At 46.2% G+C, this 27,171-nt stretch overlaps 1 protein-coding gene across 1 annotated transcript in view; it reads right to left on the bottom strand.

Annotated features, from left to right (window-relative positions):
* Positions 1-27,171, bottom strand: part of LOC308576560 (uncharacterized protein) — an 83,983-nt gene that overhangs the window by 5,601 nt on the left and 51,211 nt on the right. Inside the window, exons 18-32 of the mRNA XM_081175966.1 lie at positions 24,829-25,022; positions 18,934-18,995; positions 14,743-14,815; positions 14,556-14,656; positions 13,251-13,384; positions 11,583-11,703; positions 9,718-9,763; positions 8,609-8,737; positions 7,487-7,560; positions 6,672-6,783; positions 5,388-5,538; positions 2,835-2,910; positions 2,542-2,623; positions 1,223-1,271; positions 1,018-1,135 (exon numbers count right to left, since the gene is read on the bottom strand). Of these exons, the coding sequence (XP_081032092.1) occupies positions 1,018-1,135; positions 1,223-1,271; positions 2,542-2,623; positions 2,835-2,910; positions 5,388-5,538; positions 6,672-6,783; positions 7,487-7,560; positions 8,609-8,737; positions 9,718-9,763; positions 11,583-11,703; positions 13,251-13,384; positions 14,556-14,656; positions 14,743-14,815; positions 18,934-18,995; positions 24,829-25,022 (1,522 nt within the window). The remainder of the gene's footprint in view (positions 1-1,017; positions 1,136-1,222; positions 1,272-2,541; positions 2,624-2,834; positions 2,911-5,387; positions 5,539-6,671; positions 6,784-7,486; positions 7,561-8,608; positions 8,738-9,717; positions 9,764-11,582; positions 11,704-13,250; positions 13,385-14,555; positions 14,657-14,742; positions 14,816-18,933; positions 18,996-24,828; positions 25,023-27,171) is intronic.

Genomic DNA, 27,171 nt, shown 5'->3' with positions numbered 1-27,171 from the left:
CCCTGCTGGCCCAGGGTGAAAACTTCAGTACATAACACTTTGCACCCCTGGCAAGGAGCTGTGTTGGAGCCCACCCACCCTCTGAAAAAAATCAACTTTGTTCCATGGTGTAAGAAGGATAGGAAACATCTCCCATGTTTGATCTCGCCATGACAGCAGCAGCAGCACATCATCGCGCACATACACTTCATAGTCTGGCAGCTGATATTTACGCCCTTCTCGGGCCTGTGCCCCCAGAGGGAGCCAGTTTCAGCAACCCCTAGGTACACCTCTGTGTTTGGGTAGCAGTAGGAGTCACCCAAAGGACGCGGATGGCACTGTGGGTTAAACCACAGAGATTAGGACTTGCTGATCAGAATGTCAGCGGTTCGAATCCCCGCGACGGGGTGAGTTCCCGTTGCTCGGTCCCTGCTCCTGCCAACCTAGCAGTTCGAAAGCACGTCCAAGTGCAAGGAGATAAATAGGTACCGCTCAGGCGGGAAGGTAAACGGCGTTTCCATATGCTGCTCTGGTTTGCCAAAAGTGGCTTAGTCATGCTGGCCACATGACCCGGAAGCTGTCTGCAGACAAACGCCGGCTCCCTCAGCCAATAAAGCGAGATGAGCACTGCAACCCCAGAGTTGGTCATGACTGGACTTAATGGTCAGGGGTCCCTTTACCTATACCTAGGAGTCACCCACCTAGAAGCAGCTCAGCCAGATGGGGAAATGGTAAATGTCTGGATTGCGAGGATCATAAGGTTGAAAACCAAATGTTTGACCCCAAAAAATCAGAGTCATCAGGTTCACAAGCACAGCTTGCAAAGGGCACTTCTAGTTATGTTTTCTTTGATAAAGCACAAGGAGCACCTGAGAACAAAATTAATGTTTTGTGAATGTAGGAAGCGCTGGGCAAAACTGAGAGATCATCACTCACCCAAGACTACCCAGGGAATGCCTGCCTGACCAACGTCCTGGCTCACAACCTCCTTCTCAGTCAGTACCCTAGTAGACTGTACAAAAAATGCAGGGCACTTACATCCCAGTTCCCAGACTTTTTAGCATTTCGATCCCCTGACCATGCTTGATGGGCAAAACGAAACCATACATGAACATCACCCCAAAGAGGCACTGAACTGTGTGGATGATCAGGTACCCTAGAGGGGAAAAGCACAAATGAACCATTAACAAGGGAAGAAAGGGGCAACTGCAATCATCAGTTCACAACAAAGACAGTCACGTACCCCATAGTATGTATGCAATTTGCCAACCAGAGTATCTTGCTATTGCGGCCTGTTAATGTTAAAAAAAAATAAAAAATGGAGAGACGTTTATATACAATAAACTCTCAAATGTATAATAGAAAATAAGAATATACACATGGCCTGATATATAATAAATCTCCACTAGGATCGCTACTATGGACCATCTTCCTTGCTGAAGCCACTGATACCAAAGCTAAGCAGTGATAAAAGACTAACATTTGGGACCAGTCATAAACATTCTGTCTCATTCTCCCAACATTCCATGTGACCAAGAAACTGACCCCAGCATGCCATCATTTTTTGTATGTATGTATGTGGCACTGTGGGTTAAACCACAGAGCCTAGGACTTGCCGATCAGAAGGCCGGCGGTTTGAATCCCCGCGACGGGGTGAGCTCCCATTGCTCAGTCCCTGCTCCTGCCAACCTAGCAGTTCAAAAGCACGTCAAAGTGCAAGTAGATAAATAGGTACCGCTCCGGCGGGAAGGTAAACGGCGTTTCCGTGTGCTGCTCTGGTTTGCCAGAAGTGGCTTAGTCATGCTGGCCACATGACCCGGAAGCTGTACGCCGGCTCCCTCGGCCAATAAAGCAAGATGAGCGCCGCAACCCCAGAGTTGGCCATGACTGGACCTAATGGTCAGGGGTCCCTTTACCTTTACGTATGTATGTATGTATGTATGTATGTATGTGTTTGTTTGTTTGGTTGGTTGGTTGGTTGGTTGGTTGGTTGGTTATGGGATCTGTATTCCAGCCTTCATCATGCAATGGTAACAGAGCAACAAATCAACTACAGAAAATCAACACATCAAAATTGAATTAAAAACCTATTCACATATTCCTTCATTTGCCACAACAGCCATCTTAAAACAGACTAAACTTCAAAAGACTGGGCAAAAACATATTTTTTCCTGGCACCAAATGTTCCTCAGTGCCAGCACCTGCCTAATCTCTACAGGATGAGTGTTTTACAATTAGGGTGCAGCCACTGAGAAGACCCTGTTCTGAATTCTGACCATCCAGCTTTCACTAGGCAATGGTACAGCCGAATGGGACTCACCAGCAGATCTCAATTCATAGGCGGGATAGGACAAGGGGAGGTACTCCATTATATAACTGGGACCCAGACTATTTAGGGCTGTATAAATCAACCCTTGCATCTTGAATTAGGCTGAATATGGAATGAGCAGCCAGGGCAGAGCTTTCCAGACAACGTCTGGGTGACATAGGAGAGATTCGGGTTTTTGCAAGATAGGTTACTGCTGCGGGTAGACTTGAAGGGGAAGAGAAGTGAGAACTCACCACATTTTGAGAAGATGACAGCCTGACAAACACCAACGGAAGGAATTGCTTCTGGCCAGCCCACAACCGTTTCATGTGCTTTCTAGGAAAATAGGGTAGTTGAGTTTGTTTATATGCTGCCAGAGTCAGCTGTGCCCCAAAATACAAATACAATTTGGACTAGACTTGACTTTGCCAGGACTTGAATTGATTGCCTAGATCCGCTTGGACAAGCTGCTTTCTTTTCCTCCACTTCCCCCCGGGGTCCCGAAATCCTCGCAGAATAAGATACAAGGCACAAAGCATCTCCATACCTGTAGCAGGCCAGGATGTGGAACACGTAGCTGACACTGGTGAGGCAGGCAGTGACGGTGGTGAAAAGCCAAACACCTGTGGGACAAAGAACCATCACCTGTGTGACCTCATCCTCTCTGTGAGGTCGTATCCTCAGTCAACACAACCTCAAAACTGCTCTGCTTTCACAGGCATGGAAGGTACCAACACGCTTGCAAGCTTCAGAACTGTTTCAGAAATGTATCAGGAGTTAGTGGTCTGACACAGAGCCCTTCCTGCCTCTGTTCCTTCCCCCTCCCTCGCTCTTGTTAAGTTTTTTGATGGTGTGAGAATAGTCTTTGATGTCCTGAGAAGATTGGGAGGAGGCGAAGCGCCCCACACAGCTGCCTTAATCCGTTTGGGAGGATAGCGCTGGGTACCTTCTTTCATGTTGGACATTGTTTTGAGAAAGTGAGGCATTGGGAGGGGGCGGCTGATGGATTAGCTGCACGTAGCCAGTCTGGAAAGTTAAACAGGTTATCTATAAAATCGGACAGTATGGGCAGAGCTTCTTTGAAGCTCATGCACGGACTGATTGGCCCCAGGGCCGTGGAAACTGAGGCTACCTGGGGGCAGTGCCGGATTTAGGTAAAGATAAAGGGACCCCTGACCATTAGGTCCAGTTGTGGCCGATTCTGGGGCTGCGGCACTCATCTCGCTTTATTGGCCAAGGGAGCCAGCATACAGCTTCCTGGTAATGTGGCCAGCATGACTAAGCTGCTTCTTGCGAACCAGAGCAGCACACAGAAATGCCGTTTACCTTCCCGCCAGAGCAGTACCTATTTATCTACTTGCACTTTGACGTGCTTTCGAACTGCTAGGTTGGCAGGAGCAGGGACCAAGCAACAGGAGCTCACCCCGTTGCGGGGATTCGAACCGCCAACCTTCTGATCGGCAAGTCCTAGGCTCTGTGGTTTAACCCACAGTGCCACCCACGTCCCTTCAGTAGCTTAGGGCCTCATCAAACCTAAATCCAAGCTTGCCTGGGGGAGTCGCTTTGCTGTTTCATGGGGGCTTGCAAGTGGCAGATTGAAGTGCTTTGCTGTTTTAGAATAAAATCTTTAATCTTCTCACTCATTTGTGCATTTTGTATTGCTTCTGAATCTCCGTTTAAAAGAACCACCTTGCCTTTGGCAAGACAGTTGATTTTCCGAATTGGAGGTGAAACTGAAGACATGCAAGGGAATATGAAAGCAGGCTCCTCTACCAGGCTCACATACCCTGCGTGTGTCTCTCAGCACGTACACATTCCTGGCAGTCATTCATGCTGCCTTCTCAGCAGGAAGGGATTCCTGCCTCCTGACAAACCTAGTAGCTCTAAGGGAAGAGTAGCCAGCCTGAGTATCTGAAATATACCCAGAGTCGAGAGTAGATTTCATGCTCTTTATTCAGCTCATAGTGGTGAGGAGGAATGCAAGTTTCCCCAAAATATCTGCTTTATATACATTATTTACACAATGGGCTGCACGTGATTGGCTAATTCCAGAATTCTCCTGTAGGCCAATCAGGTTGTGGATTCACTTCCATCTCTAGCTGGATTGGGTGGCTCCTGCAGACCAATCATAATGCTGCATTGTTCTAGGACCAATCAGACTGCTGCATTCTGAATCCTATTGTTCTAGGACCAATCAGACTGCTGCATTCTGAATCCTATTGTTCTAGGACCAATCAGACTGCTGCATTCTGAATCCTATTGTTCTAGGACCAATCAGACTGCTGCATTTTGGATCCTATTCAGCTCAGTACATAACAGTATCTCTAATGTTGCTGGACTCCCTCTCTCTCATCCACAGCTATTAGCCACATCAGCTGGGGCTGAAGGCAGTTGGAGTCCAAGAAACATCTAGACTCTAGGGCCACCTGTGTTCTAAAAGTAAAGAAAAAGTGTTTTGAGGTGGGATGAAGATCTCTCCAGCCACATACTGAGTGATGCCCTTGAAAGAAGCCTCAGCCTGAACCCAACATCAAGAGGACTGAGAGGCAGCAAGAAACATCGTAAATAGACACTGGAAGGACCCAACAGGAGTAAACAAAAATCACAGTACCAAAATATAAATTTGTTTGTTTTGGAACACAAGAAAATCTTTGATTAAAAAAAAACTAATTGGAAAAAAGAGGACAGAGAGATCTCCTGACAACAGGAACTTGCCCATTATAATCCAGAATCTGATAAGTGCCCCAAAAAACTGTCACCCCAAAGAATAGTTTGGGTCCTCCTGATTGGTGTGTGAAGATGTTGAATTCCAGATCCGATCCCCACTCCCACCTCACCACTGCAATGGGTTGTTTGCATTTAATCACTCTTGAGAGTTTCCATCTAATCGGCATCCCCCATGCTGTCTGTGGAAGAGAGCCCAGTTTAAATTGAAGGTACATTATAGTCTGTGCAACGTCCATATTCGAACAGCAGACATGGGCTGCCTAAGATATGGACGTCAGCATCAGCAGATGTGAAAAGCTGGTGAAACGCAACCACCAACATCATTTTGTCGTCAACACACACATACGAAATAAGTCACAGACTGTGCCCATACCTTCTGTGACGTCAATAAAGTCTTTCAAATGCTCAACCTGGGCAACTACTTCTGTTGTATTGCTGGAAACAATGACCACATCAAAGGTAGACTTCAGAGCTTGCAGTGCTTGTGAGACCATCTTGTAGACATAAAACTCATTCACAACAAACTGGAGGAGAGAAATGGATAAAAAGGAACAGTTAACTTGCAGCAGTTATTCCCAGACAATATTTCCTCCTGCTAATCTTCACTAGTGAACTCCTTTAAAGATCTGCAGCCCAAATATGAACAATTAAAGCATCAATGCTCATTAATGTGAGTCATTCTGGACTCACAGCTGTCCATGGAGGCACAGGTCAATTCTGTGTCCAGGGCAGCTGTCTACCAGCTCCATCTGGTACGCAGGCAGAGACCCTACCTGCCCACAGACTGTCTTGCCAGAGTGGTGCATGCTCTGGTTATCTCCTGCTTGGACTACTGCAATGCGCTCTACATGGGGCTACATTTGAAGGTGACCCAGAAACTACACTTAATCCAGAATGCAGCAGCTAGACTGGTGACTGGGAGTGGCCACCCAGACCATATAACACCAGTCCTGAAAGACCTACATTGGCTCCCAGTACATTTCTGAGCACAGTTCAAAGTGTTGGTGCTGACCTTTAAAGCCTTAAACAGCCTCAGCCCAGTATACCTGAAGGAGTGTCTCCACCCCCATCATTCAGCCCGGACACTGAGGTCCAGCGCCGAGAGCCTTCTGGCAGTTCCCTCACTGCAAGAAGTGACGCTACAGGGAACCAGGCAGAGGGCTTTCTCAGTAGTGGTGCCCACCCTGTGGAACACCCTCCCATCATATGTCAAGGAAATAAACAACTATCTGAAGGCAGCCTTGTTTTTAATGTTTGACGTTTTATCATGTTTTTAATATTCTGTTGGGAGCACCCAGAGTGGCTGGGGAAACCTAGCCAGATGGGTGGGGTATAAATTATTATTATTATTATTATTATTATTATTATTATTATTATTATTATTACTACTACTACTACTACTACTACTACTACTACTACAGATACCCCCATGAACAAAGGGCCGTTCCTGTGAGAAGAGGAAGCTGGATCTTACACACACACACAGAGAGAGAGAGAGAGAGAGAGAGAGAGAGAGAGAGAGAGAGAGAGAGATTAATACATCTGCCCCATTGGAAATCAATAAATTGAGCTGCTCTTACCTACTGCGGAAAGCCAAGTTGTTACTCCAAAACATCTCTCCACCCACCCAGAAAGAAACAGGGAATATTTTATTCACCATGTAGAGGCAGATGAGGGCAAGCACAGCCATGGTGATTATCCTGCTGGGGAACTGAAAATAAGGGTCCCATTCATACACATTCCGCCGGATCCAGGATTTCTGAGGCTGCCTGTTGGCGGGAAAGAACGTGTAAAGAGCATGAAGTGACAAGGGAAGGTGGGCTGCGTGTGAAAACTGCTAAGCTGCTTCTGGCGAACCAGAGCAGCACACGGAAACGCCGTTTACCTTCCCGCCAGAGTGGTACCTATTTATCTACTTGCACTTTGACGTGTTTTCAAACTGCTAGGTTGGCAGGAGCAGGGACCAAGCAACGGGAGCTCACCCTGTCATGGGGATTCGAACCGCCGACCTTCCGATCGGCAAGTCCTAAGCTCTGTGGTTTAACCCACAGTGCCACCCACATCCCTATCCATGTATAAGACGCCCCCTAACTTTTGACATTATTTTTTAAGGGGGAAACCTAGTGGTATACACGGAAAAATACGGTAGGGTTGTGTGTGTGTGTGATGGTAAGGGGCACTACAAGAGTGGAATAATGATTGATTGACAGAAAGTCATATAAACCCCATGCAAACAAATCAGGAAACAGGTTCCCAGGAAGAGACCTCGGTCAACAGATGCTATTTTCTCCTGGCCAGGGATGGTGGGTAAGGCATCAGCTAGCCTAGGAAACGCAAGGGGGAAGACTGAAAATAGGGGCTGTCCCTAGCAGGGGCAGCTGGAGCTTATAAAACCCTCGATGCAGATTCCACTGTTATTATTTTTCTAGACTAAAAAGGCAAATGCCCCTGGGACAGAATGACCCTGCTCACATCAGTGGAGGCTTCCTCATGAGCTGCTGGACATATTGAGCCTGGTGTAGTTCCATGACGGAGGCCTTCTCCTCCTGCAGGGAGAAGAAAAGAGACGCTTCATTATTCCAGCGAGCACATCTTTCAGCTGGAAGAGTCCAAAGGAGAGCACACCTTGAAATTAAGAACACGCTAAAGTGTGCTGCGGGTGGCGCTGTGGTCTAAACCACTGAGCCTAGGACTTGCCGATCAGAAGGTGGGCGGTTCGAATCCCCGCGACAGGGTGAGCTCCCGTTGCTCAGTCCCTGCTTCTGCCCACCTATCAGCTCAAAAGCACGTCAATGTGCAAGTAGATAAATAGCGGGAAGGTAACCGTCGTTTCCATGCACTGCTCTGGTTCGCCAGAAGTGGCTTAGTCATGCTGGCCACATGACCCGGAAGCTGTATGCCGGCTCCCTTGACCAATAAAGCGAGATGAGCACCGCAACCCCAGAGTTGGCCACGACTGGACCTAATGGTCAGGGGTCCCTTTACCTTTTTACAGTGTCTGGGGACTAATCACATCTTTACAAAATTATTGTTTCTTATTTATTAAATTTGCATACCACCCTATATGCATATAGCATCTGGGGGTGGCTCACAACACAAAGTTACAATGTGTTACACACAAAATACATAATTAAAATAATCAAAACAAAATACATGATAAAATACATAATAAAAATAATAAAATACATAATAAAAATAATAAAATAAATAAATAAAATAAATAAATAAATAATAATGAAAATAATCAACAATCGTAACACACTAATAAACAATACACTCCCACTGAAAGCCCCTAAACAGTACTCCAGCTCACAAAGACATACAAAAATCCAATTTAGCATATATCATTTAAAAACAATTGTTTTTGCTATTTCTTTTGCATTTTTGCGGCTTTTTCGTTGTTGTTGTTTGTGACTGTGTGGAACCCTGTTCAGCTACTGATTGGTTGATTGTGTGACTGCAGTACACTGTTTATTCCTTTCATTTTATGGATCAATGGTCTCATTAGACAGTAAAATTCCAGAGTTCATTATATAAGTGTAAAGAATAAAAAGGGAGAAATTGGAGGGTTCCCTTTGATGCTGAAATACTCACAGTTAGAGGAGGCAGCCGGAGTCGGTCCCGTGACGCTTTCACAAACATATGAACAAATCTGCCTAGCAGGAAAACCTGGCAGAGCAGGGAGGGCCAGTAAAAAATAATATTTTCATATTCCCCAATGATCTGCGCAGAAAAAAATGTGGATTAAAAGGGTTATCTGTTGGTGCTGCAAATATTCAGTTGTATGCCCCAAGTAGAGTCCCAAATATTCCCCACTCAGACCTTAAAACCACAATGCTATCCCGTCAGCCCATGGTGGTCTGTTTTCAACAGTGTCCAACAAAGTACTGAGTGTGCTTTAATGTGTTAGGCTACCAGCTCACAGAGCCAATGAGAAGCTACAAGAGTGTCACCATGCCTGGCATTCTGCCCACACTAAGCCTCCCAGTTGGCCAGCGACGTTGGTTTGTCTGATAAAAAACACTATGATTGTGCAACCTGAATTTGCCAGTATATAACTGAATCCCACCGGGTGGGAAGGTAACAATCTGTACTCTAGAACAGTGTTTCCCAACCACTGTTCCCCGGCACACTAGTGTGCCGCGAGATGTTGCCTGGTGTGCCGCGAGATGTTGCCTGGAGGGAGGCGGGCGAGTCGGGCGGCGAGAGGCGGGGCGGCGGCGGTGAGGAGAGGCCGCCCAGCGCGGGGCTCTCGCCGTCTGCCTGCCTGGCTGCCTGCGAGCTCGGCGGGCAGCGCCTCCGTCCGCTGCGCCCGCCTCGCGGCTCTCATTCCCTGCCAAAGCTCACCCAGCCAAGCCGCGCTCTCCTTCCTGCCTCGCTTTGCTGCCTCCTCCCCCCCCCACCCCCAAAGCTTGGAGGTTCCCCGGCAAGGGGGAGGGGAAAAAATTGAAACTTACACTTTCGTGCGTCCCTCCCGGCGTGACGCTGCGCGCTGACGTCACGGGGCTGTAATGGTGGTGTGCCTCGAGTTTTTTTTCATCAAACAAGTGTGCCTTTGCCCAAAAAAGGTTGGGAAACACTGCTCTAGAAGCACCCTCATTCGTGGTATATGACTAAACTCCTGCAAAGAGCTAAAAACAATGTCCCTGATAAGTATTTGTGATGTCAAACATCTTAGTATTATTGCCTAACCCGAGACTCACTTGTCCATGTGGGCACTGCACAATGTTCATGGCTACGATGGCAAACCTGTAAAATAAAATTAAAAAGGAGAGATACGATGGCATGTGTCGGTCTCCCCCAACTGTTGCAAGTAAGTAAGGAATACCTGTTGCCCACTCAAAATGTGTCCAAGAATCGACAGGCACAGCAGTGGAGAAAAAGAAGGCAAAGTTTATTGCTGAGCAATAAAGACCCAGTGGAATCGTTTCCCGAGCCTGGGCCCCGAAACCCCTCTGTGCATTGGGGTTTTATACCTGATTTCAAACAGCATAAAACATGACATATTCGTATGTTGCAGCAAAAACCAAACCAATGAGCGAACACAAGCTCTTCCTCTGACCATGTATACTTCTGCTTTTCTTAGATGGTGCGTCAATTTGCCCTTTAACCTAATTTTCAGCAATGAAGAGTGTTATGTACTGAGTTGAATAGGATCCAAACTGCAGCAATCTGATTGGTCCTAGAACAATAGGATCCAAAATGCAGCAGTCTGATTGGTCCTAGAACAATAGGATTCAGAATGCAGCAGTCTGATTGGTCCTAGAACAATGCAGCAGTATGATTGGTTGGCAGGAACCACCCAATCCTGCTCCAGATAGAAGTGAATCCACAACCTGATTGGCTTACAGTAGAATTCCGGAATTAGCCAATCATGTGCAGCCCATTGTGTAAATAGTGTATATAAAGCAGATACTGTGAGGGGACATTCATTCATTCCTCCTCACCACTATGAGCTGAATAAAGAGCATGAAATCACTTTGCGACTCTGAGTATATTTCAAAGAGGAAAAGAAACCTATTTGGCCATTGAAACCTGAATAACCCCCACCATCTGTTATCGACTTAGAACATTGCATTATGGCTGACTGCTTTTCCAGTTCCCCAACTGAGCCCCATCTCATGAGCCTGAAAAGTTGTCTGGAGTAGCTTCCCTATAGAAAAATGCCAACACGTCAGATTTATTGCTTCCTTCCAGCACAATAGCAAGGCAGGGAGAGAAACAGGGCAGAGGGCAACTTTTGGATTTTAAGATTTTAGCACTTTTAGCTCTGCTGAAGCCTTAGCGATTCAAACATCATTAGAATACATGGATATATAAAAATCATCACTAGGATATATGGTTATATATGGATACATGATCACTAGGATACATGGTTTTATATGGATATATTATTATATCGAGATCATGAAGGTAAAATTCTTCCAGGTGGTCTTGCCACACAACCTTGTGCTTTGTGGATCATAGAATCATAGAATCATAGAGTTGGAAGAGACCACAAGGGCCATCGAGTCCAACCCCCTGCCAAGCAGGAAACACCATCAGAGCACTCCTGACATATGGTTGTCAAGCCTCTGCTTAAAGACCTCCAAAGTAGGAGACTCCACCACACTCCTTGGCAGCAAATTCCACTGTCGAACAGCTCTTACTGTCAGGAAGTTCTTCCTAATGTTTAGGTGGCATCTTCTTTCTTGTGGTTTGGATCCATTGCTCCGTGTCCACTTCTCTGGAGCAGCAGAAAACAACCTTTCTCCCTCCTCTATGTGACATCCTTTTATATATTTGAACATGGCTATCATATCACCCCTTAACCTCCTCTTCTCCAGGCTAAACATGCCCAGCTCCCTTAGCCGTTCCTCATATGGCATCGTTAGAGGATCTTAGAGGAGATATTAACTGAGACATTTCTCAGGTGTCACAGGAGAAACAAAGGTGTCTGTGGGCACTGCATTGGCAACCCTGGACGCAGGCAGAACATGATATGATGCTTCTCTCATTACCTCCAGTTTCCCCACATGCCCATCGCACCCACAAGTGCCATTCTGGCCAGTTATCTCATGTTGCTCACCAACTTCCTGTGTAAAGGAATCCAAGCGTGGCCCCAGTGATCGAGAATTGTGTGGACAGGCAAGCAAAGAAAGGATAGGAGGAAAGGCCCACTTCTAGGGCCCCAGTGAGAAGAACAAAGGCTGTAAGAAGATGAAAACAGATCATTCAAACCTAATATTAGGAAAGTCCAGTGGGGGTAAACAAATGATGATTATTTTATCATTTATTAAATATGTATACCGCCCTATACCTGCAGGTCTCTGGGCTATTCACAACATAAAATCCCAATCTAAAAACACAAAATACATACCGTATTTTTTGCTCTATAAGACTCACTTTTTCCCTCCTAAAAAGTAAGGGGAAATGTGTGTGCGTCTTATGGAGCGAATGCAGGCTGCGCGGCTATCCCAGAAGCCAGGGGATACACACTGCTTTCGCTGTGCAGTGATCCCTCTTGCTGTTCTGGCTTCTGAGATTCAGAATATTTTTTTTCTTGTTTTCCTCCTCCCAAAACTAGGTGCGCCTTGTGGTCTTATAGAGCGAAAAATACGGTAATAAAAATTAGAACAAGAACAACCTAATAATCCCCCCCACACACACACCCTTCCACAATACATTTTTAAAAGGCATTAGATGTCAATCAGCCAAAGGCGTGGTTAAAGAGGAACATTTTTGCCTGCTGCCTAAAGGTAATATAATATAAACACAGGCAACTGGGAAACTTTGCAGCGTGTTATCTCTCTGTCTGTATCTGTCACGGCTTTTGGTGGTGGTCAACAAAAGAGGTTTAAAGACTGTCTCAAGGCAAATCTAAAATAAATGTAGTATATACACTGACAACTGGGAAATACTGGCCTGCGAGCGCTCCAATTGGAGAACAGCCTTTACCAAAGGTGTCATGGGCTTTGAAGACTCTCGAATGCAGGAGGAAAGGGAGAAACGTGCTAAGAGGAAGGCATGCTTGGCAAATCCACACCGTGATCAGCTCCTGTCCGGAAACCTATGTCCCCACTGTGGAAGGACGTGTGGATCCAGAATTGGCCTCCACAGTCACTTACGGAGTCACTGTTAAAACCATGTTTATAGAAGACAATCTTACTCTGCTACGAGTGATCGCCAAAGAAGAAGAAAGTTGCACAATGAAGGCACCAGCCAAAGCTTGCTGGGGAGAGCATTCCACAAACAGGGAGGCACTGCAGAAAAGACCTGTCCTTGTGTTGTCACCCCCTGAAGGAGTTTCATATTAGGGAGGTTCATAGCTTGGTGGTGGTGCACAGATGGAAGCTGTAATCTAGGGGTCAGCAACGTAAGGCCCATGGGCCAGAAGCGGCCCACGAAGGTCATTTGACCAGCCCACGAGATGCCCCTGAACCGAGTGGCCTGCTCACGTGCTGCTCTAAACAGGCAAGGCACGAGGACTCGCTTCTGCGGCACTGAAAATTGTGTCTGCGCAGACGTTGAAAATCGTGGGCAGGCGCGCTTGTGTGCATGCCCAATCCGGCCCACAGAGGGATCTCCATGGGACCAATCCAGCCCAGGCAAGATAAAGCTTGCTGACCCCTGCTTTAGTCCAACATATCTGAAGGGCAGCAGCTTCGGGACACACAGCTTCCTCAGCTAGGGACTCAATGAAGACCTCTAACTGATTTATGCAGCAGACTGACATTTCTCAGCAGGGGCCTCTTACCTTTTGCCCATCTGAACTTGCTGGGCAGTGGGAGGTAGTCTTCCGAAAACAGAATCATGACTTTGTTGGCTGTAGCTCCAAAGGCGAAGCCCAGGGACCACCGATTGCTGAACGCCCCCGTAAAATCCAAGGGTCTGTGAACAAAAAGACGTTCATGCTCCATGGGAAAGTAATATCAACCCGCTAGCATGTGGATGGTCTCTTCAGGGTGGTTAAAATAACAAACAACTATTATCATGGTTATCTTTACTTCAGCTACAATGTATTTCCATTTACAGTCGTGCCTTGGTTCTTGAATGCCTTGGTACAGTGGACGCTGGGGTTGCGAACATGATTCGTGTGGGATGCACGTTCACAACCTGCAGCGTTCGCAACCCACAGTGGCGCATCTACACACGCGCGGGTTGTGATTCGGTGCTTCTGCGCATGCGCGACTGCTGAAACCTGGAAGTAACCTGTTCCGGTACTTCTGGGTTTCGGTGGTCCGTAAACCGAAAAAACACAACCTGAAGTGTCTGTAACCCAAGGTATGACTGTACTTGCACATTTTGGCTCTCAAATGCCACAAACCCGGAAGTAAGTGTTCTGGTTTGCAGAGGGCCTTCTCAGTAGTGGCGCCCGCCCTGTGGAACACCCTCCCATCAGATGTCAAAGAAATAAACACCTATCTGACTTTTAGAAGACATCTGAAGGCAGCCCTGTTTAGGGAAGTTTTTAATGTTTGATGTTTTATCGCTTTACAGTGGTACCTCGGGTCAAGTACTTAATTCGTTCCGGAGGTCCGTTCTTAACCTGAAACTGTTCTTAACCTGAAGCACCGCTTTAGCTAATGGGGCCTCCTGCTGCCGCTGCGCCACTGGAGCATGATTTCTGTTATTATCCTGAAGCAAAGTTCTTAACCTGAAGCATTATTTCTGGGTTAGTGTAACCTGAAGCATATGTAACCTGAAGCGTATGTTACCCGAGGTACCACTGTATTATTATTAATAATAATATTCTGTTGGGAGCCACCCAGAGTGGCTGAGGAAACCCAGGCAGATGGGTGGGGTATAAATAAATATTATTATTATTATTATTATTAGCAATACAACTAGTGTTGGTAAAAGAATTAACCAGTGGGAAATAAAGCAATTATACAGGGGACACACACACACACACCAGTTCTTCTGCCAAGTTTTCTGCACTCCTCTTTCTCCAGCCTAAACCCTCTTGCTGTGAACCAGTGGCCAAAGTTGCTCTGAGGCAATGGTCTCATTGTGACCGGTTTACGGTTACCGCAGCAAAGTGCCTTTCAGGGAGACTCACATGACTATTCCGCATCTCCTGTTGAGAAGAGGCCATTTTTCATCTAGACGGCTTCTCCTAGCTCTTTTTTCAAGGCAGGACAGCACCACAATGATGGCAATCTACAAGAAGGGGGGAATGAATGCAGACATGTCAAGGGACAGACTACCATCCAATTGCGAGTTGGCAGTCAGATTACTCAACTTACCGATGGAAGAAGTGAACAATGCAGGAAGAGTTCCATGTCCACTGAACTTGTGCAGGTTTCATTTATCAATGGCCTGCTCAGGAAACACAAATGTAGATTTAAAAAATTATCTGAAAGCTAGATGAAGATTCCATTTCCCTTAAAGTTGTTTCATAAGCTCTGGAGCTGGAGAAAATCTTGACAATGGCTAAGCTTATGCTTTTGGAAAGAAATTGCTCAAGAAACCATTTTCAGGGGCATCAAATAGGCAATAGATCTAGATTGTGTCTGGACTACATAGAAAAAATGAGAATAGCAGGTGAAGCTACTTGGCTGTCAAAAGACAGGTAATGCACAGATGTCTCCAATCTGCATGGGTGGGTTTGAGTAATGTAGATTGTAATAAATGAAAATCTGCCCTTATTCCCTTATGGGGGACACAAGAGCCCTTATAGAGAGTCCTTTGTAGGTTCTCCATCGGTCGGAGATAAGAACAGAGGCCAACCAGAGAATATTGAGAAGCAAACAGCTCGTAAGCCTGATCTTTATTGAACTGTTGAAACAGGGTGCCCCCTTCACACGCAGGAGAAGGAGGAGGACCCAGAACAAAGGTGTGTCTGCCCTTATATAGACATTTTAAATTGCCCACCTTGGAGTCCAAGACCACCCCCAGAAACATCATACCTACATCACAGAAGGGTGGACTACAGCAGAAATCCGAGTGGGTTGCTTACCTCATAATCTTAGTGGGTTGTTTACCTCCTGTCTGGCAAGTTACCTGTTAATGCTTACTTGATTGGATACCCTGCGGAGCCTGGCCAGTCTTTTGTAATGATAAATACTTAGTTCCTGAACCAGGTCACAGGCTCACCATATTCATACACAGACATACCCTTAAGACAGGATTTGTGAAGGAAAAGACAATGGGGAGGCTTTTCCATTTGATTTTGCAGAGCAAACATTTGGTCAGTTTGGGAGTAAAAAATGGTTACAGGGCTGTTTTTCCTATGCTGCTTCAGACATGTGGTTTATATATTTACGTATGTACATTTGGTACATTTATTATATATATAAAGGTCCGTATAGTTAAAGCTATGGTTTTCCCAGTAGTGATGTATGGAAGTGAGAGCTGGACCATAAAGAAGGCTGATCGCCGAAGAATTGATGCTTTTGAATTATGGTGCTGGAGGAGACTCTTGAGAGTCCCATGGACTGCAAGAAGATCAAACCTCTCCATTCTGAAGGAAATCAGCCCTGAGTGCTCACTGGAAGGACAGATCCTGAAGCTGAGGCTCCAATACTTTGGCCACCTCATGAGAAGAGAAGCCTCCCTGGAAAAGACCCTGATGTTGGGAAAGATGGAGGGCACAAGGAGAAGGGGACGACAGAGGACGAGATGGTGGGACAGTGTTCTCGAAGCTACCAGCATGAGTTTGACCAAAATGCGGGAGGCAGTGGAAGACAGGAGTGCCTGGCGTGCTCTGGTCCAGGGGGTCACGAAGAGCCGGACTAAACGACTAAACAACAACAAATAAGGCCTTAATTTTTTTATTTCAAGGGATTGAGGGACACTGAGGGGTTTTTGTTTTCATTTAACAAGGAGAAATAGCACAGATGGGTACAACACAGCAGCTAACACCAAAATGCTGACATAACAGGGCTTTTCCCAACTCCCGTCTCACTGTATTCAAACTTCCACGCCCCCTCAGTGTCTCTCCATCCCTGCTTTACTCAAACCTCTGCTGTTGTTGAAAAACGCTGCTTTCCTCTCAGCTTATCTCCCTCCTCACTGCAGTTGTGCAACCTGCCTTCTCTTTTCCTCCCCTCCCCTCCCCTGACTTCATGAAAATCCAGGATTGTGATGCAGCACTAAAAATCGGGGGGTGGGGTGGAAGAAGCTGTACAATGACAGCTTTGCCTTTTTATGTATATATGAAGAAACAGACTATTTTCATCTTTCCCCTTTCTGCAATAAACCGCCATTCCTGATTCTCTTTCATTTTCTGCTTCTACTGACAGGAGAAAACATTCCTTGATGTTAAACATCTGCAAAGTGCAATTGAGAGACAGGCAAAGGTCAAGATAATAAAACGCTAATCTTATTGACAGTGTTGGGAGGAACCTGGTACTATTTGTTCGTTTTCTCCAGTCAGAACCCTCTTCAAAGCTCTGTAAACCAACCAGAGCCATTTCAACTTGATATTATGAGCAGAAGCACTGCAGGGCTGGCAAAGAAGGAAGAAATAATGCTCCCAAACATGAATGACGATGATAATAATAATAATAATAATAATAATAATAATAATAATAACAACAACAACAACAACAACAACAACAACAACAACAACAACAACAACAACAATTTATTTATTTATATCCCGCCCTCCCTGGCCAGAGCCGGGTTCAGGGCGGCTAACACCAGTAAAATTACAATAAAAAAACAATTTAAAATACAGGTTAAAATATAATTTAAAATGCAGCCTCATTTTATTAGTAGCCCATAGATCAAAACCATAAGGGGAGGGAAACATAATGGTCAGACTGAGTCCAAACCAAAGGCCAGGCGGAACAGCTCTGTCTTGCAGGTCCTGCGGAAAGATGTCAAGTCCCGCAGGGCCCTAGTCTCTTGTGACAGAGCGTTCCACCAAGTCGGGGCCACTACTGAAAAGGCCCTGGCCCTAGTTGAGACCAATCTAACCACCTTGCAACTTGGGACCTCTAAGGACCTTAAGGTCCTCCGTGGGGCATGCAGGCAGTCCCATGTGAAGAATAACCCATCGAAGACCATGCAGCTCCACAGTTACAAGGTAGGAGATTTCAAGGGAAGAAATTGCGTGTTGCCAGCAAACAAGCAAACCACCACCAAAAGCACACGGTACTTTTCCCAACGAACCACACAATTTGATGCTGCCCCGCCCAACAAACCAGGAGACAGATTTGACCATGAAGTGGCGGCGGCCCTTCTTCTGATAGGAAATGCTCTGTGGGGAGGGGGGACGGTGACAAAAAATGGAGGGTCAAATAGAGGGTCAGTTGCTGGATGTATGTGTGTGAAAAATGTCCCTATTTTAATCTGAGGAATGTTGGAGGGTATGCAATCTATTTCTCCCCTGCAAATGCTCTCCAGGAATTAGCCAGACTGGGGGAGAAATAGATGAGTTGGGGGCATTTGTTAGGATGAATCAGTGGATGAGTTTAAACAGTTACCTCCCACTGTTGATTGTAACAGGGAGAGCTGGAGGCAGGTTTGAGAGTCCCTGCTTTTCGAAGCAACGCTCTCCGTCCCTCCTGTCCTCTTCTTATTTAAAGGTAAAGGTAAAGGGACCCCTGACCATTAGGTCCAGTTGTGGCTGACTGGGGTTGCGACGCTCATCTCACTTTATTGGCTGAGGGAGCCGGTGTACAGCTTCCGGGTCATGTGGCCAGCATGATTAAGCCAGAGCAAACCAGAGCAGCACACGGAAACAGATTTGTAAAAATGTTACATGAAAAAAAGAATACGAGGCACTACACTTCTGTAAAACAAGAAAATCCTGAATACATAAAAAATAAAAAAAGAAATTCATATAGACATGTGAGCTCAGCAGCCCCTCTGCCTGAGTGATAATCCTTGGCATCCTGATACCTGAGTGCCAGACAGGTAGCCATTCCAGAAATAACAAACAGAGATGAAAACAAAAGGGTGCTATTAACTTGGCTGGGAAACAGGGAACTATAAATATCCTTTTTGTTACACTTGATGGGTGTTTGGTGGAGGGCAAGGAGAACCATGGGGCAGGGTCCAGGATGCTCAGATTACTGCCACCAGACCTCCCCTTTCATGATGTAACCGTGATGTAGTTTGGGGGGGGGGTAACATGGGGATTAGCAGCTAATAAAAGTTTGGGGGCTCTTTTGTTCGGGGCTTCCATCTTGTTCCACCTGGTGGTAGGTTGGAGTCGTATCGTGACAGTCTTCAATAAAGACCAAGCCTACTGGCTGCCGTTTTGCTCTAGTATTCCTGGCTCCTTTTTGTCCAAAGGAGCCCTCAGATTTCTCTGTTAACAGCATTAACAGGCAACCATGAAGCAAAGGATCCTATTCTTATTTGGGAATGCATAGCTCTGTCTTCTCATGGGTTGCGGTTGATTCAATACTGGAGTTATCTAGAACCCAGAATTACTAAGGGCAGGACAATGCACTCCAAGCTAATACTTCCCCGCTCAAACTTACCATGCCTCAGCAGCCATGCTGAGCAATTCTGCACTCAATTCCAGAGGCACATCTAAGCACAACTATTCACGTGCCAGGGATCCGGGTGTGTTTCTCTCTGCCTTCCTTCTCTTCCAGCAGGAATTGTGCAGTGCAGTCTTCCCTGGGATTTTCCCTGGGATTCCGAAGGGAAGCCTGTGTCAGTTTGCAACACCCACTGAGCTTGCCATGGACAGAAAGCAAACATCGGGTTAAATATTTACTTCATACGAGCATAAAGAAAATGTTGCATATCCTGCAGCCTGCCTGTTAAGAAGTTTCCTGAATTACTGACAGCGCTGCAGCAATTAACAGAGGTGATCACGCAGCCCACTCGAACAGTGTCAACAAAATGACAATGTACAACAATGAAGGTAATGTCATGATATACAAGGCATGTCATTACATGTCCACCATGTCATGATAGACAAGGCATGTCATGACACACATGATGTGCCTTATGTTGTGACATGCCTTGTGCGTCATGACAGGACATAACAATCATGTCATGTCATGACATGCTTTTGTGTGTGTCAAGACATGCTCTGTGTGTCAAGACAAGACAGTTTGGGGGCAGTGCGGAAAGCAGGATATGTCGCACAAAATGGCACCAAATAACACTCCACGTTGGCAATCAGACAAGGTTGAGTTTGGGGGTATCCCTATGGCACAAAATGTAGGTTTTGCAGAACAAAATGGCACAAGACTAGCACAAAACCTTTGCGTCAGATTTTTTTTGGGGGGGTGGATCCGGAATTTTGGAGCCACACATTAATGAAGCCTGATAGTCACAAATGCAAAGGAGCTTGGCTAGACATCCGAAACAGGGAAAAGGCCAGGCAGAAGAGAAAACGGTGCTACAGACATGTGTTTTGGAGTGTTGCCTTCTCTGGATTCGAACAGAGAAATAAATGTTTTTATAGAGATCGCAAAGCAGCAGCATCCATTGCCAAAATCCAGGTTGGTCTCCATATTGCCCTCTTCACATGCAAGAGAAGATCCATTATGTAGGCCCAGTGTTAAGTAGCAAAGTCCAAACGGCTTGCATCATGGTTCCAGCATGATCGTCACACCTCGCTCCTATCCTGCTTTTTTGTTCTTAGCCTGTGTAGGAAGAAAGGTCCACACAAACGTATCCTTTCTGATATGCGGTCGCTAAGCAGCCGCAAAGGACATTTTGGCTGGGTATCAAGGTTACTGATGGTATAAATGAAGCTTTGAAGTTGTTTTAAAATTTCAGTCTATCTGGGATTTTAATCCATGATAGTTTATGCCATAATAGCTTTCTTAAGTGCTTTCAGGTGCAACAATACTTTTTCATTGTCCCTCTCCACAAACCCCAAAACAAATTGGAGGCACACTTCCCTTTTACACCTAAAATGTCCAGCCCAAATTGCCAAGACAGGTATTCACTGGTGTTGCATCTGCATCCATATATCATAGGATCAGGGTGGTGCTGTGGTCTAATCCACCGAGCCTCTTGGGCTTGCCGATCAGAAGGTCGGCGGTTCGAATCCCCGTGATGGGGTGAGTTTCTGTTGCTCTGTCCCTGCTCCTGCCAACCTAGCAGTTCAAAAGCACACCAGTGCAAGTAGATAAATAGGTACTGGTGTGGCGGGAAGGTAAACGGCGTTCCTGTGCGCTCTGGCTTCCGCCACGGCATTCCATGCACCAGAAGTGGTTTAGTCATGCTGGCCACATGACCTGGAAAGCTGTCTGTGGACAAACGCTGGCTCCCTCGGCCCGAAAGCGAGATGAGCACCACAACCCCATAGTCTTTACATTTACCATATATCATGGATATCAATAACATGTGTGCTGCAGGAAACATGTGTAACACTCCTGTTTCCCCTTCCTCCAAAAGGCTGGGTTCTTATATACCTGCTGGGATTGACAAGGCATCTGACCCTCACCTGAATCTCATAGCTCACCAATTAACCAACTCATAGCCAACTCATAGCCAAACCAATTAACAAACTAGAAGGATTACTGTTAATAGCACCGGTTTTCCTATAACTTGATATTGCTGGATAGTTTTGATGAACTGCAAATGCATGTTTAGTTTGCTTTCTGTTGCCACCCTGGAACTTTTCTTTATTAGTGCCACTTTGTTTTGTATGATTCCTTGCAAATGAAGGAAAACAACTTTTCTGAGAGCCAGTGTAGTGTAGTGGTTAAGAGCGGTAGTCACGTAATCTGGGGAACCAGGTTCGCGTCTCTGCTCCTCCACATGCAGCTGCTGGGTGACCTTGGGCTAGTCACACGTCTTTGAAGTCTCTCAGCCCCACTCACCTCTCAGAGTGTTTGTTGTGGGGGAGGAAGAGAAAGGAGAATGTTAGCCGTTTTGAGACTCCTTAGGGTAGTGATAAAGCGGGATATCAAATCCAAACTCCTCCTCCTCCTCCTCTTCTTCTTCTTCTTCTTCTTCTTCTTGTATATGTTGATAATATAATTTTGGTTACAGAGGACAAACAAGATTGTACAAAAACAAGGTTGGGTGCAGGCCTGGCCAGGACATAGGCATCTTGACTGTAACAAAGGTGACCTGTGTGCTTGCTTGCTTGATTAACAGCTGTTGGGAACTTCAAGGTCCCTGCTCTCCCTTCTTATGGTCTTTATACTGGACCTGGAGACTCCAATAGAGAGCATTCCATGTCAAGAAGAAGGGCAAGTGGGCACTCTATCAAATGACAGGGCAGGAGCTACACGGAACAGGGCCTTTTCACTGGTGGTGCCCATTGTATGCCTCACTCTTCCCAGACCTTTTGGCCTGCATTTTGGAGCTTTATAATTTAGGAAGACTTTGGAAGAACAAGTCTTATCAGTTGCTGACATATGAGCGGATTTTATTTGCTTCTATTCTGTGCTTCTGGTGCACCAGGGTTTACACCAGCGTAAATGAGTTGACCAGGATGCCAGAAGGGAGATGTCAGGGATGATTCAGAGAAGCAATGGACAGAAGAGGTGGAACAGGGGTTCAGAGATGCTGCAACCACTCAGAGGCTCAGGAAGGAAGCTCAGACTCAGGAAGGGAGGGGGCTTTCAAATCAGCACAGACAAGGAGGGAAATGAAACGTAAGGATTAAAGATGTCTCACACAATTCCCACTCCTAGTTTGTTGGCACGGGAATCGTGGGAAGCCACTCCCTGAATCTGACTCAGTGGGTTCGGGCGCATAATTATGAAGTGTAACTGTTTTTTGTATATATGTAATAAAGACTGTAAATACTAATGTTGACTGTGCCGGAGTGTTAATGCAAAAGGGAAACGCCACCTTTACAGGATACAGTTTACAAGCTTTCTCCATTATCTGCACAGCAGGGGATGTTCAGTCAACAGTGCAAAGGCTGAGCTGAAGCATTCCCTGCTGGTTACCTGCTTTCAGCAATAGGGGTCACTGTTTGGTAGTACCCAATTGGTTAGCTGTCAGATTCTAGAGCTTCCTATTGATGGCTCTTAGGTAATTCACAAAATACAGAGTCCATTCATAAAAAAAGTATTCATTCATAAAGCGGTAACATAAATCTGCATTGCTACATATTGGGTGTATATTTCAGCGGTTGAACGTACAAGTTTATGGCCATGCTGTAGTGTAGTGCTTATGCGACTGTGAATAAAAGGTGGCTGGGCTCATTGTCTCGGCGTTTGCAGGGGAAGAGGTGACAAAACTGATTACCAATAAGTGCCCCCTTTATTTCCATAACAAGCCCTTGAGTTTGTACTCTGAATGGTGACACCAGGGACCTAGAAGGTGCAGGGCTTGTCAGTCCAACCCCTGCACAGTCTCATCAGGGCTGACCTTAAGGCAATTGGAGCAACTGGGCCAAATTGGGCCCCACGGGCCACTCCTAAGGGGGCCCCTGCACTAGAGCAATCTAGATGGATTTTATTTATATCTATAAGATTTTGCAGACTTTGGCTGTGAACTGGGGCCCTACAAAAAAAAAATTCAAGTTGCGCCCCACTGCTTCAAATTGGGCCCCACTGGCTAGCCCTGAGTCTAATAGTTGATGGGCCTGAGTTTCCCTGCCCTTGCATGAAGTCTTGGGTTTGCAATTTTGGGAGAGGGGAGACTGTGACACTGGGGAGTGGGCAGGCTGGCGAGGCCCCCTAGATTTAGAGGCCCAAGTAGTCCTGCCCTCACATGAAGTATTGGGTTTGCAATTTTGGGAGGAGGAGACTGCCCGCTGGGCACTGGGGAGCGGGAGGGCTGGTGAGGCCCCCTAGATTTAGAGGCCCTAGGCTTCAGCCTACTTAACCTATACATAAATCCAGCACTAGCTGTGAGTTCCCCTACCTTACATAAGAATAATACACTGGTAAAAGTGCATACATGTGATGTGAAGGATGGGAAACCTCTGCCCCTATAGGTGTTGTTGGACTCCAGTTCCCATCAGCCCCAGCCAGAATGGCTGGTGGTCAGGGCTATGGGAGTTGTAGTCCAACAACATCGAGAACGCAGAATAAGAAAGTCCTAATGGAACATCCCAAATTATTTCCCCACCTGTCAGCAGTAAACATAGCAACGTGAACTCAAAATCAATTTCAATGGAAGACGCAGCAAGAAAAGGCAAGGTTTTCATTATGTAGGCTCAGCTACACCAGTAAGTGTACAGTACAACCAGCTTTGGAAGCAGCTTCTCAATAATAATAATAATAATAATAATAATAATAATTTTATTATTTATACCCAGCCCATCTGGCTGGGTCTCCCCAGTCACTCTGGGCAGCTTACAACACATATAAAAACATAGTAAAACGTCAAACATTTTAAAAGAAAACTTTCAGTGAGTAGAACTAATGAAGGAACCTTGAGAACAAATAATCTGAAAGCAGTTTTGGAATCATGCACACACCAGCTCAAGTCACTGGTTTGGAAACTCAGGATTCCAGTTTGGCAACTTGGGGAAAAACAAAAACTCGTTGTTATTAAACCAGTGTCACTGACTCTACCTTGATTTCCCACCTCAGATGTGCTTTCATTCTAGATCCCCTGGTCTGCGCAGGGCAGGGCAGAACAGAGCGAGGAGCTGGGACGGGGAGTAATTGGCACAGGCCTATGATTCTGAGGAGGCCAACTTTGAGTATTTGCTCTGTTCTGTTACTTGTTGGTGCTGTGGGTTAAACCACAGAGCCTAGGACTTGCCGATCAGAAGGTTGGCGGTTCGAATCCCCGCAACGGAGTGAGCTCCCGTTCCTCGGTCCCAGCTCCTGCCAACCTAGCAGTTCGAAAGCACGTCAAAGTGCAAGTAGATAAATAGGTACCGCTCCGGTGGGAAGGTAAATGGCGCTGCTCTGGTTCTCCAGAAGCGGCTTAGTCATGCTGGCCACATGACCCGGAAGCTGTCTGCGGACAAACGCCGGCTCCCATGGCCTATAGAGCGAGATGAGCACCGCAACCCCAGAGTCGGTCATGACTGGACCTAATGGTCAGGGGTCGCTTTACCTTTACCTTTTTATGCACGACACGAGCAGTTTGAAATGGGGCCTACATTTTCTGTCCAGCCTGGGCCCATTACCAGCTTTGCACAGCCCTGGGTCTAGCCAGGGGGGAAAGTGTCAAATAATTCATAGGGACAGCACACACAAAAAGTGCATGCTTGTGTGGTCTTCAAAGTGATTACCTAAATCTTCCTAGAGCCAATGGCTTGTATATAGTTTATGAACGATTGCAGCAGGCAGGCAAACCAGGCGTTCATGTGGAGGGAAGGCATGACACATAATGTGGTGGAAATACAACAGGTTATCTTTTTAGAAAGCACTATGGAACAAGCTGTCAATAAATGCAACTCTCAGCAAGTATAACTTGCGCCACTTTTGTTGTTGCATCATCAGGAACGGCATCTCTACAGTCCACGTAGAGTCCACATTTTAAACATGCTGATCCCAACGCACCAATTGGTCTGTAGAATGATCGCCTGGAGGGACAGCACAGGGCTGTGAAAAATCCACAGGAATAGATCCTAGTCTTCGCTTCCGGAATTGCAGGAGACTGGGGTTGTTCAAAAGCGTGTAAAGCAACAGCCATCTTTTCCTGGCTCTGCCTGATACCCTGGGAGCTAAAAACAAGACTGACAATTAAATTTTCAAACATCAGCAACATGCATGCACCACAACCTCTATACCTTATTTATAAGGCTTCCATTTTGTTTCCAGGTAATAATAATAATAATAATAATAATAATAATAATAATAATAATAATAATTTATTATTTGTACCCTGCCCATCTGGCTGGGTTTCCCCAGCCACTCTGGGCGGCTTCCACAGAGACCAAAAAGACACTAAAATGTCACACATTAAAAACTTCCCTGAACAGGGCCGCCTTAAGATGTCTTCTGAATGTCAGGTTGTTGTTTATCGCTTTGACATTTGATGGGAGGGTGTTCCACAGGGCGGGCGCCACCACCGAGAAGGCCCTCTGCCTGGTTCCCTGTAGCTTTGCAGCTGTAGGTACAACTCTAGGTGCTCACGTTAGTGTTTAAAGCTCAAAGTAACTTAGGCCCCAAATATCTGCAAGACCACCTCCTTCCCTCCAGACCATCGTGGAGGTCAAAATCAGTGGAGGGGACCCTCCTGGTAGTTCCATCACTCTCAGCTGTTTATGGGATGGCAGCCCTAGAGAAGGCATTCACTGTAGCAGCCCCAAAGTTGTAGAATTCCCTTCCCACAGATGCGTGTCTGGCACTTTCATTAAGCCACTCTCATCAGAGGCTGAAAACGCACCTCTTTACCCTGGCCTTTGATATCTGAAATACATATCTTAGGACCAACCCTATTCACTTGAATGCTAATCCTTTTTAAAAATTAGGCTTCTAATTGTCGTAACCCACCCTGGGGCAGACTAATGACTGTTCTGAAAGACCTTTCCTTTTGTTCCTTTCCCTTGGAGCACTCAGAAGTCGCTTTCAAAGAGTCAATTGACTGCAGTAAAATAATTATTTATTTTGCCATGACAAAAATGGTACAGACAAGCTAATGCTCATTGCCTGCTCCCCTTCTCTGGGCTTGCCAGCCTTTTTTATACCCTCTGGGATGGATGATCATTTGATTTCCCAGAAAACACGTGATTTACGGGAAATGGTATAGAATTTAGCTTTATTTCCAGTCCCTCCTTCCTCCTGTTTCAGCCTCCCTCCCTCTGGGGTTACAATAACATCCATTCAACCTTGCTCTTTATCTCTGCCAGACATTCCTGAGAGAGGCCTATTTTCACTGTAACATCTAAGCAACAAGAAAAAGCCTTGTCCTTCTGGCTGGTGTAACAACCTCCCCCCTTAAAGGTAGGGGTTTTGGGATAACACATGAGAGAGGAGGAAATGCCTCAAAGAGTTTTTGGGATCATATAGAGAACAACATTTTAATGGCCCTTCAGTACAACCACAAAAGACATTTGAAATTGGTGTCAGGTAGGTCGGACCTAGGGTTGGCTCCTGAAGCAAACCACAAAATGGTGCCTCCCTCCCCATCAGGGAAGTAGGGGTGAGTGGAGATCTACATCAGGGACAAGGGAAGAATAATTGGGATCTGCTGCTTCATGGATGGGTTGGCCCTGGTTGGACCAACTAGCCAACCTGTCAACCTCAATCACATACAGTACTTATAACATTCAGTGTTTGGACAGCGAATTGTACAGCTGCGAAAGCAGAGACTTTAAAAACAAAACAAAACCCTAGAATGGAATGTGACCAGTGCTGCTGGGAGTGAATGGAGTTTTCAAAGAATATGTAGTGTTGCCAACTGGCCGGGGGTGAGGTTGGGGTGGGACTGGCCGACTCTTATGCACTTAAAGGCAGCTTGCTCAGCAGAAATCAGTAGCGGAAGCTTTTCATGGCACAGACGCTGATAATGTTCTCACATCCAACTGCTGTTACAAGACCCAGGAACAGTGGGCTGATGAAAACGTTGGCAATCCTAAGAATAAGTGGGGCACATGTCTTTTTTGTTTGTCCTTTGCTAGGTAAAGTTAAAGGGACCCCTGACCATTAGGTCCAGTCGTGGCCGACTCTGGGGTTGCGGTGCTCATCTTGCTTTACTGGCCAAGGGAGCCAGCGTACAGCTTCCGGGTCATGTGGCCAGCATGACTAAGCCGCTTCTAGCACACCAGAGCAGCACATGGCAACGCCGTTTACCTTCCCGCCAGAGCGGTACCTGTTTATCTACTTGCACTTTGACATGCTTTCGAACTGCTAGGTTGGCAGGAGCAGGCACCGAACAATGGG

This window comes from Podarcis bocagei (genome assembly GCF_964188305.1).
Source record: "Podarcis bocagei genome assembly, chromosome: 17".
In the NCBI taxonomy this organism is placed as follows: domain Eukaryota; kingdom Metazoa; phylum Chordata; class Lepidosauria; order Squamata; family Lacertidae; genus Podarcis; species Podarcis bocagei.
Note: the sequence above shows the minus strand (reverse complement) of the source record. Positions and strands in the feature narration are given on the sequence as shown.